Raw genomic sequence first — 12,817 nt, 5'->3', positions numbered from 1 at the left:
ATGATTTAAAATAATAATTGAATCTTCCAAAACTTGTTAACATTTCTTAAAATACTCACAGTTTTCAAAACTGTTTACTCTAAAAAATGTTCTTGTATTAAGAAATACTAGTTGTTTTTTCATTACGATGGAACGCCCATGTTATTTTTCTCTTTTTAAGCACTTTTGTCTGGTCAAGGAAATATGCAAAATACATTTTCACTTTTGAACAACCATATACTTTTTATCCTCTTTTTTGGAAAATAGAAATAAAAAGATGCATAATATTTTGGACGGAGAAAGAATAGTTGGTGTGGTGGATCATGAGATCAAGTAGTCGAGGGTGTATTCTACAAAACATTAGAGCGCTTCAGGAATATATGTACGGAACTGAAAGGAAGCTGTGTAAATTTCTAGCACGTGTCTTGATGAAATAAATTGTGAACATAATACGTTGTCGCCCAAATATGAGTGGAATGGCCTTTACAAAGACGTGAGATGCAAGTCGGGGTGGACACGGTCCGGGCCCTGACCGAGCCGCCGTCTGGACCGGCCACCGGCGGACCAGACCGGACCGGACCGGACCGAGCATTGCTGTGGTCCGCTTTTCAAGGACCGGACCGGCGGTGGTAAAGCTCGGGCCGGACCGCGAGGACCGCCCGTGGCGTCGTCCGGCGACGGCGAGCGGCGGCGCATGGGACTGTGAGCTCCTGCAGAGATTACGGGGCATGGGGAGGAGAGGAAGGGGAGAGACACAGCCGCGTGCCCATCATGAGCACGTTTAAGAGGCCAGATACATGACGACGGCGATGAAAGGAGGTGTTGCCGTGGAGGTGGCGGCGTTGCAGGAGGCGGGGAGGTCACCTCGACGCCTCGACCTGGTGCTGGAGTTCTTCATCTGGGAGACCCCCGAGCGAATGATTTCCAAGGGCGGGCCTGTTCCTGGCGACACGCAATTAATCTCGTTGCCTCGTTGTTTTCAGTTTTCATTTTTCCTAAGGGTGTTTCCTATTTTCCGTCACGTTAATACTGTTTGTTTTTTTAAAGTATCACGTTAAATCTGTTGAGTCCATAGGAGTCCACATAGTAGGCTCGTTGCATGTGGCACAACTATCCTTTTTACAATTTGCATGTTGCAAATAAATAGGGCCTGTAACGTGTATGCCCACCTACAAATGTACATTCAGTCGTACAAATTCTGATCTGGCACAGGTTAATGGGATTGTGGGGACGTGTAGATGGAAGGAACACATCGGATCGAGCCCACCTTTCATGTTCTTTCTGTTTCTGCTCCGTTGAATAAAAGGAAAACTCCAACGTTTTAGGCAATAGAATTCCTATTTCTACGAAGTAAATCGTGGAGATAATGTCTATCCAATATCGTGGAGTGAATCGTGGAGATAACTGTCTCTCAAATAACGGAGTAAATCGTGGAGATAACTCTCTTCTACCTCGAGCCAAAGAACCGATCGTGTAGTTCATTCGTGCGTAAGAAACAGCCGAGCTCGTTTGGTCCAGTCGAGTTAACCGAGCTAAGACCGGACCGGACCGGTCGACTTTCGGGCCGAAATTCCCAGCTCGGACCGGCCTATATTCCCAGCGGGCCAGGACTGATCGGTCCGGTCGAGGTCGGTCCACGAGCGGGCCAAAAAGCCCGCTCGGTACGTCCAGCCTGAGATGCAAGTATGTGAGAGAATACCGTAGAACAATTTACACATAGACGGCTAGAAGATCATGCATGTTTATGCAAGGATGCACGGATTACACACACAGTTTACATCTGATCTTTTACACAAAAGGAAGGCCAAAGCATGTCCCTTCGATTCGGACCGACATGTCCAATGTACTAGGTGATGCATCTCTCACTACGTACAGTTTCCACGGTAGGTCTCCTGGCCCCGAGCTTCACGCATGCATGCATGGGGACTTATCTCGATCAAAAAGCAACTCAGCTTCGAGCCTGGTGCCCGACGTCGACCGGAAGCTCTCCCTAAGCATCATCATCATCATCAGTTTCCATGTCGTCCACAGGAACATCGCCAAACACATGCAACCCCAAGGCAGCTATCCACAAGAAATGTAGGTGTGCAACAGTACAATCTGCGGTGGCGGCGGGCGCCGTGACGACCTCGCGACGGCACATGGGACAGCTCTCTTTCTCCTGCAGCCACCTCTCTACGCACCGCCCGTGGAACCGGTGCCCGCACGGTGTCTCCTTCCACGCCGCGGCGTCGTCCTCCTCCAAGCAGATCGGGCAGCTGAGCTCGTCGTCGTCGTCGTCGGACGGCGCGTCCACCGTCTTCAGCGCCCCGGCCACCAACGCGGCCAACTCCGAGTCGTCTGGATCTCCCACGACGCCGAGGAACGCGGAGTCCTCGTGGCCTCCTTCTTCTTGTGGCAGGTCCATGGCAAGCGATGGCATCAACCTAGCCATCGCGCGTGATGGTGAAGTGAAACCGGATCTGATCGTAGGAGATCGATGTTCGGGGAGGCAATGGGAATAAGCGAGCGTACGTGCGGCAGTTTACTTATAGTGCTTCGGGCTTGGATGGTAGGAGAGGAGATCGATCGGGAAACACGTTCTCGTGCCGGAGTAGGACAGGATTACCACGGCTACGTACGCCCGACTTCATTTCTATATCGATGTCGATCCGGCAGGAAGGGAAGCAACGAGTTCGTCTCTGATCGGCATGTTGGGCAGTTGGAGTCCGTTATGGCGGGATTTTCCAACGAAATTTCTACTGAACTTTGGATTTCATATTACCACGGGTACGCCCGACTTCATTTCTACTGAACTTCGATTTCGGATTTTCCAACGAAATTGACCGTGCAACTCTGTTTTTTAGAAACACCATACACAGCCAGACGCTCATCCACCCATCCCTATGAACGCACATCTTACCTCTATGAGCGCCTCTAAGTGACCGAACTGGCACATTATCTTGATATTGACGAACTCGCCATATATGCTTTTGTAGTCGACAGGAACATCTCTTTCCACTGAACGCACAGTGCTAAAAGGCCTGAAATAAAATGAAAAAAATGCGAGCACGAGCGTTAAGTCTAGGACTTGAATCCTAGTGGGCTGAAGATATCACTGTCATTCTAACCATCTAATCACTGGTTGGTTTGCAACTTTGTTATAAGACTAGTGACACGTCTGATCATATTTTGCAACATAGCGTATGTAGATATTATTTTCGTTCACTTAAAACCTAGCTAAGCGCCATCCCCCAACCTCACCACCATTGCTGCCGGTTGGTGTGGCGGCGCCTGGACCCATGTCCCTCTTGTTATGGTGGCGCTGCTTATCCGCGTTTGCAACGGCCTCTTAGGACATCTCTGACTGATCCCAATAACCAGTTAAAGGAGGATAAATTCGTTTTTTCTTCTCTAACCAAGAACTAACATAACCCAAAAAACCGTTGGGCCGGGGGGGGGGGGGGGGGAGATTTTCACCGACTCGATCGCGACTCATAAATATACTCAGCAGACCGCTCACGGAGTGAAAATTCTCCACCCACTTCGCCTTACCTCCCACCGTACCCGCCTCCCAATCCCCACCGGCGCGTCACCGCCCTCATCCACATCCACTTTGACGCTGTCCCGCAGCCGATAATGGCCGGATCCAACTGCCACCCATCCCCAGCACAGATCCGCCGCCACAAATGGCCCCGAGCTCGTGGCCATGGCGGTGCATCTTCCTCCCACGCCGGCGTACTTCCTACCGCGTCGTCGCTGCTATTTCTTCCTGCCAATGGTGCTTCTCCCTCTCGCATCGGCGGCTTGCCCAACCTCCCACCGCCGCCACCGCTACCGAGGCAATACATTGGCGTGCAGTAGAGCCGGCGGGGAACATAGGCGGCGGAGTTAACTGATCGCTACATACAGCAGAAGATATGGATAGGGTCAAAAGCCAGTCCTTTGCATGATCCACCATAGTGAGGTCTTTGGGGCTGAGCATCCCCTTCTTCCTCGTGCTCCCTTGTAGTCTTACCTCTTTGTATGTGACTAGCTACATGCAATTTGCGTATTCACGAAAAAAAATCACTCTATGTGACTATGTCACATCTTTTCACTCTCCTATGTCTCATTCACCCACTGCCTCAGGCAACCCTGCTGCGCAGCACAGTGCATCTAGATTGGGCCACCATGACAACCACCCAAGAGAGGTTTAACCGCGTGAGGTTGGCAATTTTAGGGTGTTTTTTTGCAATATATTACTACTCGACAATGCTCAGTTACAATACTATAGCAAATGAAGCATGATGGAACACTTGCATTGCATCCTCATTTCAGCGCTCATCACACACCAAAAGGCGCCCCATGAAGGCAACACATCTTGATCACCCACTAGTAGAAAACAGGGCTTTCGTTCTGGCCAGATAAGCCCATTAGTCTCGGTTCAGTCACGAACAGGGACTAATGTGAGCATTGGTCCCGATTCGTACTTCTAAAGACATTAGTCCCGGTTCAAATGAGCCTTTTAGTCCCGGTTTGAGACACGAACCGGGACTAAAGGGCATTGCACCCTTTAGTCCCGGTTTGTATCTCAAACCGGGACTAAAGATTACACTACATGCAGCAGAAGATATGGATAGGGTCAAAAGCCAGTCCTTTGCATGATCCACCATAGTTAGGTCTTTGGGGCTGAGCATCCCCTTCTTCCTCGTGCTCCCTTGTAGTCTTACCTCTTTGTATGTGACTAGCTACATGCAATTTGCGTATTCACGAAAAAAATCACTCTATGTGACTATGTCACATATTTTCACTCTCCTATGTCTCATTCACCCACTGCCTCAGGCAACCCTGCCGCGCAGCGCAGTGCGTCTAGATTGGGCCACCATGACAACCACCCAAGAGAGGTTTAACCGTGTGAGGTTGGCAATTTTAGGGTGTTTCTTTGCAATATATTACTACTCGACAATGCTCAGTTACAATACTATAGCAAATGAAGCATGATGGAACACTTGCATTGAATCCTCATTTCAGCGCTCATCACACACCAAAAGGCGCCCCATGAAGGCAACACATCTTGATCACCCACTAGTAGAAAACAGGGCTTTCGTTTGGGCCAGATAAGCCCATTAGTTCCGGTTCAGTCACGAACAGGGATTAATGTGAGCATTGGTCCCGATTCGTGCTTCTAAAGACATTAGTCCCGGTTCAAATGAGCCTTTTAGTCCCGGTTTGAGACACGAACCGGGACTAAAGGGCATTGCACCCTTTAGTCCCGGTTTGTATCTCAAACCGGGACTAAAGATTACACCTTTAGAAACTTCAAAAAATAAAATTCTTCGAGATGTAGTGGCCTGTTTGCAAATTTTTAGAATCCTCAAATTCTAAAAGGAAAAAAAGTTATGCTCAAATTTCAGTTTTTTTTGAATTTTGGTTAAATCAGGTCAAACTTTGGTCAAACTACTTATTCAAGAAGTATTAGTGGTACTAAATAATAATTCACGAATATTAGTGTTACTAAATAATTATTACAATTTTTTGAATTTTGGTCAAATCTGGTCAAACTGTGGTCAAACTACTTATTTAAGAAATAGTAGTGTTACTACATAATTATTCAAGAATATTAGTGTTACTAAATAATTATTTCATTTTTTGAATTTTGGTAAAATCTAGTCAAACTGTGGTCAAACTATGGTCAAACTACTTATTTAAGAAATATTAGTGTTACTAAATAATTATTGTCTTGGAATGACATCTTACTATTGTCAAATTATGGTCAGATTACTTCATGCTCAAGCTAAACATCTGAGGGTTAATAGGCTTGATATCTTACTATTGTCAGGAAAACAACAAGTGCAGACTTGGAAACGAGGGGGACTGGCCGGGAAGTTAGATGATTTGGAATGATGAGAAGTGATTAGAGATTAGAGCTTAAATAGAGCAGTGATGAGGGTGATTAGAGATGAAATTGGAAAATAATTCAGAAATTTGAATATCGATTTTTTTAAAAAGAATTCAATATTTTTTTATGGAAAAATACCTTTAGTCCCGGGACTAAAGGTGGAGCTCCAGACAGCGGCCACGTGGACGGCCTTTAGTCCCGGTTCGTGTAAGAACCGGGACTAAAGGGGGAGGCTTTAGTAACGACTCTTTAGTGGTTGTTTGGATACAGGGAATTAGAAGTAGGATTTTAGAAAACGAGTGTTTAGAGGATTTTTAGGAAAACCAGTTTTGGTTAGTTATTCTGTTAAGGTAAGCACATACAATACTTTGTTTGGATGAGAAAAATAAGAAAGCATGGATACACAGCTCCATCACACAACGACTTAGTTAAAATTCCAATAGGTTCCTTCGGTCGATCTATTGAGCTGCTGGCGCTTAGCGGGAGCGTCTCCGTCGAGCGCTCCTGTCAGCCTCGCTGCGGCCACTTCCCCAAATACGGCGACAGACACAAGGGCGCTGTCGGTGGCGACGGTGATGACAACGAACCAGGCTGCCGGCCATGCAGCAGTATCCTCTGTGCGCCGCTGGGATGACTAGGCAGGGGGCAGTGCTTACGATGTGATGCTGTTCGCCGTTCGCGTACGCTGGGGAGATCAGGTTGTAGCAACCGTCGGTAAGACGAACACATCGGCTATGGCACTCTGTATTCCGCGGCAGCTCCCGGCTCCCGCCTCGCCAAGTCACCATGCCATACGGCGACGGGCACGTTCAAGCCACGAACGGCAAGCTCGCCGAGCCTCACCGACTTCCAGCGTAAACTCGCTGATGCCTGTAGAGCACGTCGCGACCCTTGTGCTTCGTCGCCGTGTCACACGACGAAGGCCACGTCCGGGCCAGAGCGGCGAGAGCTCGCTGAGCCGCACTGACTTCCAGCGTCGCCTCGCTTGTGCCTGCAGAGGACGTGGCGGCGCTATGATGCGTCGTCGTGCGACACGACCACGACCACGTCTGGGCCCCGAGCGGCGAGCTCACCCACTCGTCGGCGCCTCGCTCATGCCCGAAGAGGATTGCGGACGTCGTCGTCGGCAGAAGGAGGAGCACATCGGCCATGGCACCATGCGCTCCGTATGTGGCCACCGTATTCATAAAACTGGTTTATATAAAAACGCCAAATAGTCGTTTTTCTATAAGCTGGGTTTTTGAGGTTTTGTAGAACTCAGTTTTCTTTATTCATGATTCAGTTAGGCGATCCAAACAAGATTTTTGGTTGTTACAACAGAAATTGCATTTAATTAGAGCTAGTTCTCTATAATCTTGCTATCCAAACAACCCCTTAGTCCCGGTTCCAGAACCGGGACTAAAGGCCGTCTAGAACTGGGACTAAAGGCCATTTTTCTACTAGTGACCTTGATCGGAGCCTACTACTGATAACTACATTACATACTTTCGCAGCCCGAAAAGGAGCAGAGCTGCATAAAAGAAACAAAAAAACAATGCACCTAATTAATACATAGATTACACAATACCAGGTATGCATAGAAAACGACAAACGCGCAGCCTCAAACACACCAGCTAGCTCATCGGCCTCATCGGCATCGATCGATTATTTCTTACTTCGGTTGTGCTGCTTCGCCGGTCCAATGAACTTATCGCCACCCTCCAAGCACGTCGATCCAGAGTTAGAACAGACCACCTACAACGGTAACCTTTCTGCAATTTGTTCTTATCCATATTTTCTCCAAAGAATGATTGGTCTGACGTATCCAGTAATTTTTTGTTGTTGAAATTGACGTAGTATCCAGTAGGTAGTATTTGTATATGGATCAACCATCCTAAAACAAGAAACCAAGCATACCACAAGCACTCCCAGAGCTTAGCGCTTCTCGGCCGTCGTATCATTTCCTTGATGTGTTTTGGGCCGTCGAATCCCCCTCCCAAACACGCTCGATCGTCGGATAAAAACTGAGAGCTCCAGCAATGAATAGTGTCGGAACTGGGATGCGACCGCCTGTAATTTCGGTAACCCGTCGAGGGCATTTTTGGTTTTTCACGTCTTAGGTCAACACGTCTTGCGAGGGAGAGCGATTGCCCTACTCCCATTTGTCCGTCTCAGCTCTCTCTCTCTCTCTCTCTCTCTCTCCAAAACATAGCCGCCCGCAGCCCACAGACCCCCTGTCGTCGCGCCGCCGCTCGGCCCGGCCCCCATCCCCGACCTTGCGCCGCCCAGCTCGTGGGTCGCCTCCCCCGCCTCCTCCCTCCCACACTCACGCCTCCCCCGCGCCCAGCTCCTCTTGCCCCACCTCTCTCTCTCCCTCCCGCCCCACCTCTCTCTCCCTCCAAACCCTAACCCATGCCCGCCTCCCTACCCGCCACCGGCCGTCGCTGCCACCATCGCCGCTCGCCCAGGCAACCATCCACGACCTCACGCTGCCCCCTCCGGTCATCGGACCGCTAGGCACCAGGGAAGGGAGGAGAAGAGAAGAGGGAGAGCAAGTAGGTCAGGCGGCGGCCAAGGCGCTCGCAGATCCTCCGGCGCCGTCGTCCGACCTTGGCCTCCGAGGGCTTCTTCTCGGCGGCATGATGGTACGGGCTGCCTGCTCCATGCCCACGCCATGGCATACTCGGGACGCCGCCTTCCCCTGCTCCAACCCTAACCCTGGAGTTGTGCTGCTGGTCAAGGTACGTTAATTTTGATTTGCTATTGGCCCCTCCCCTCCCCTCACGCTGTTGCTTTGTTCACGCAGGTGATGCATACTGTTGGGTGAGCTTCAATCTACCTTGGTGAGCTTCTCCACACTACTGGGTGAGCTTCTTCTCCTCTAATCTTGTTTGCTGCAATCTACCTTGAGGAGGGGGATTAGGGATTTTTGTTTTCTTCTTGTGGAGGAGATTCTTCGTTTAGCTAGGTTCCAAAGAAGAGATTTTTCTTTGCCTCTCTCTCTTTTTGTTTGTACCTTGCTGCCAAGGAGAGCTTTGGATATAGCTAATTATTTACAAAGGGGAAAACTTTGTTTTTGCCACTCTAGTTTTTGCACACTTTGCTTATGCCACTCTAGAATTTGACATTTCACTTTTGCCACTCTTAGCTTTTGACAATATATCACTTTTGCCATTCCGTGGCAAAAGCAAAAGTTTTAGAGTGGCAATTGCAATACATTGTCAAAAGCTAAGAGTGGCAAAAGTGAAATGAAAAGTTATCATGTTTGCCATGGAATGTCATTTGCAATGTACTGTCAAAAGCAAAGAGTGGCAAATGTGAGATGTCAAATTCTAGAGTGGCATAAGAAAAATTGGTAAAAGCTAGAGTGGCAAAAACAAAGTTTTCCCTTTACAAAGTACATGTGTTGTTGCCTTGCTTGGTTTGTTGGCCATATTCTGACCTATGTCCATGTATGCATAGAGGTTCTAGGTAGGATATATCTGTATGTATGTGTGTGTGTGTGTGTTATGTTTGCTTTTGTTTGAAGATATACTGATTTTGCCCCAAAATAAGCCATGGATATTGCAATTTGTTTGATTCCCACTCGTGTTACTCTTAACCATGGCTTTTTTTTTCTGATTTTGCCCCACTTGTGTTACTGTTAAGCATGGTTTCTTTTCTGATTTTGCCCCAAGAAGAGCTCTAGGGCATGTTGATAAGATATATTGCTGAATCCTCAAATAGGTCGTGGAGAACGTTACTTTTTACTCAAATATGGATGTTGTTGACATGGGAGTACTTGGGTGGCATCAATTTGGTGCTTCCCATGTCCATGTGCAGAGAAAAAGAGAGGAAGGGGATAGATGAGCAGGGAGCAGAAGGACCAGAAGAAGAAGGACAAGCGAGGTGGGGCGATATGCATGTCCATGGAGGTATGTCACCCTCTCCACCTGTCTTCTGTTTCCTTGTACTGCAATCCTTAATCCCATTTGATTCGATTTGTTAAGTTGTGTTACTTGTTATCTCCTAAGAAAAACTAGAAACACGAAGAAACTTGTATTGAAAGTAGTTGAACTTCCAGATTGTACACGTTTTTGTTGTAGATTAGGTAGTAAAATTTAACAAATATTGGCCATACATGTACATAGTTGAAAGTAGTACTTGAGTTGGATAGGTTTCTTAGTTACACGGTTCCCATTAAGTACAGCAAAAGGGATCCTGAATTTTAGTGTTTATACATGAACATTGTTTTCCTGCTATTCTACTATGGAACTATGTGTCAGTTTTTTCCAATATTTTTCTTATTGAATTTTATATTGCAATTCTTTCCTATTGTTATTTCTGTGACACATATAGAACATCGTGCTATATTTATAATTTTCATCTGGGATATTATCATGTGAGAACCTTTGATGCATGTTGAAACCACAGTGAAAAGTCAAGCTGCATTGTTTAATAAATGATTGACCGATATATTAAGTTCAGTTGGTCAAATTTACATTTAACTATAGATTCAAGAATGTCTTTGCGAACTAAAAACAGAACAACTATGTTGATTAAAAAATTATCCAAAAACATGTCCGAAGATCCCACAACCGCCTACTAATAACCCAGGTTAATTAGTTGATCTACATGTCTGCTTCATTTGTTAATTCTCTTGATCATCAAGTGATATGATTTTCCGTTGTCTCGTTCAGCTACGCTTCAGTTGCAATTTTTTGTTAGCAACATGTACCAGATTTGAGTTATTTTCATTTCAATATTGTTTTTGTTTTCAGACATTCTGGATCATATTAAGACACTTGGTAGAGATGCTCTAGATTTATTCATTTGAGTTCCACCGATTTCTCTCTATGCTTTCAAATTCACCAGTGTGTTTGTTAGTGTCATCTCCAGTTACCATTGGTGCCTATGATTTGGATTATTAACTGTTTGATTCCTTTAGGTGATGGGGCAGCCGCCAACTTGGGCCTGCTGAAGAATGGTGGGGCGGTGCAAGGCGCAATTCCAACGCGGTTCCTTGCTCGTTGGACGGCGTTCAAGCGCAACCCCGGTTCCCATTGAGTACCGCCTCAGCTACAATCTCCCTCGGTGAGCTCCATCTTCCTCCTGCTCATCTGCTTCAGCCACAATATTGGACATGGTCGTGGCTATATTGATGTGGTGCTCGTCCGGTTGATGCTCTATGCCCTACTCATGGATCGTTCCCTACTTGAGCTCTGTAGTTGTCAATGCATGCTATTCTAGGGTTTGCAGGATGTTGTTCATGTTTAGTTGCTATCATGGGAACTCCTGTGATGATCTGGTTTACATGTGGATGCCCTGGTCGTATAGCTATCGAGGCACCTATGGGTATCAAGTTGGATCCTCCCTCTTGTGTCTAGAATCCTTTTTGATCATGTGATACGCGTTGTTCTGCCCTTGGATGGTCATTCTTGTTGAGTGATAACCAGTGCAGCCCCAATGTATAAACAGATTGATCTGGTGATAAGAGATGACGGGGTAGGCTATATGATTGAGGAAAGGCGAATCTGAGCCCACTATCTAATGAACCTTGAACCATTTTTATTTGTATTTAAAGGTGTTGCTTATTTATCGAGAATCCAGAAACAAGAAACGAAGCACCCAACAAGTGCTCTCAGATCTTGGCGCACATCGGCCATTGGATCATTTTATTTATGCGATTTGGGCCATCAGATCGAGCCCTGGGATGACCTCGCCCGTCGGATCGAGGTGGGGCTCTTTTAGCAATGATAGTTTCACCCCGGTCGTGCCACCATGTGTAATTGCAGTGCCCCGCTGAGGGCGTTTCACCATTTCGCATATTGCATATAAAAGAACGGTGCACCTATGGTGAAACCCTAGCCGTCTCTCTCCTCGGCTAGAACCTCCCTTGGTGAGCTCTGTCTTCCTCCTACTCCTTTGCTTGGGCTACTGTTGGGACATAGTCGTGGCTATGTTCATGTGGTGCTTGTCTGGTTGTTGCTCTATGCCCTACTCATGCATCGGTTCTGACTTGAGCTCTGTAGTAGTGGATCCATGCTATTCTAGGGTTTCCAGGCTGCTGTTCATGTTTGGTTGCTATCATAGGAGCTCATGTGATGCTCTGGGTTACATGTGGGTGCCCTGGTCCAATTGCTATGCTCCTGGATTTGCTAAATTGATTAGTGGTGTTCGTGTTAGGGCGATGATGATTAACCGTGGTTGAAATAAGTGTGCCTTTGAACAATCGAGGCACCCGTTGGTATCAAGTTGGATGGTCATTCTTGTTGAGTGATAACCAGGGCAGCTCCATTGTATAAACATATTGATCTGGTGATAAGGGATGATGGAGGAAAGGCGAATATGAGCCCACTATGCAATGAACCCTTAACCCTTTTTATTTGTATTTAAAGGTGTTGCTTATTTATGCTCTAGTGTTTATAACTGTCTTATGTAAATATTTCTTCTCTCTCATATCTTTATTTCATATGAGTTCTTCTTGATCTTTTATTGTTTGTTCTTGGTCCTTGATTTCATCTGCTTAAGAGTATTGCATTTTGTTATGCTAGAAATACTCGCTCCCAACAAGTAGGTGGTTGAACGGCTTGTTCTAATTTGTTGATAAACCAGCAGAAACCACAGTGTCATGTTTCTAATAACAACGTCTTTAGGCTGGTTAATGTTTCTATTGGAGCTGAGTTTTTTTATTTGCTCTTTATATCTAATATTGTTCCGTTTCATTTAGGACATGCCTGATGAACACATCTATCTATATGCCCCTGATGAACCAAGTATGTAGGATTTAATACTATAAGGCATGCACAGGAAGCAAACAATCAAGGCTGAGAAAGAAGTGTCATGTCTAATTGCTCTCTATTGCTTGTGTAAACCAAAACAAAAACCGCCACAAACAACTATTGTGCATACATTCATCAGGAGCGAGCATGGAGCACAATTAGTATCACTGTAAACAAAAAACTAAATGAGAAGCAAAGTGGAATGTTTTATAGTGTAAGACATAGGATTGCACATTTC

At 46.4% G+C, this 12,817-nt stretch overlaps 1 protein-coding gene across 1 annotated transcript; it reads right to left on the bottom strand.

Annotated features, from left to right (window-relative positions):
• Positions 1-1,969: 1,969 nt before the first annotated feature.
• On the bottom strand, positions 1,970-2,413 carry LOC147957856 (E3 ubiquitin-protein ligase Os06g0535400-like). The gene has a single exon (XM_087537975.1). It carries the CDS (start codon positions 2,411-2,413, stop codon positions 1,970-1,972), a length of 444 nt encoding a protein of 147 aa, XP_087394101.1.
• Positions 2,414-12,817: the final 10,404 nt, after the last annotated feature.

This window comes from Triticum urartu, chromosome 7A, assembly GCF_056163025.1.
Source record: "Triticum urartu cultivar PI428250 chromosome 7A, HENAU_Tu73, whole genome shotgun sequence".
NCBI lineage: Eukaryota > Viridiplantae > Streptophyta > Magnoliopsida > Poales > Poaceae > Triticum > Triticum urartu.
The sequence above is the reverse complement of the archived record's forward strand: the minus strand, read 5'-3'. Positions and strand labels throughout refer to the sequence as shown.

Bases quoted from the DNA above. Each gene is read 5' to 3' on its own strand.
- LOC147957856 (XM_087537975.1), bottom strand. From the start codon at position 2,413: ATGGCTAGGTTGATGCCATCGCTTGCCATGGACCTGCCACAAGAAGAA.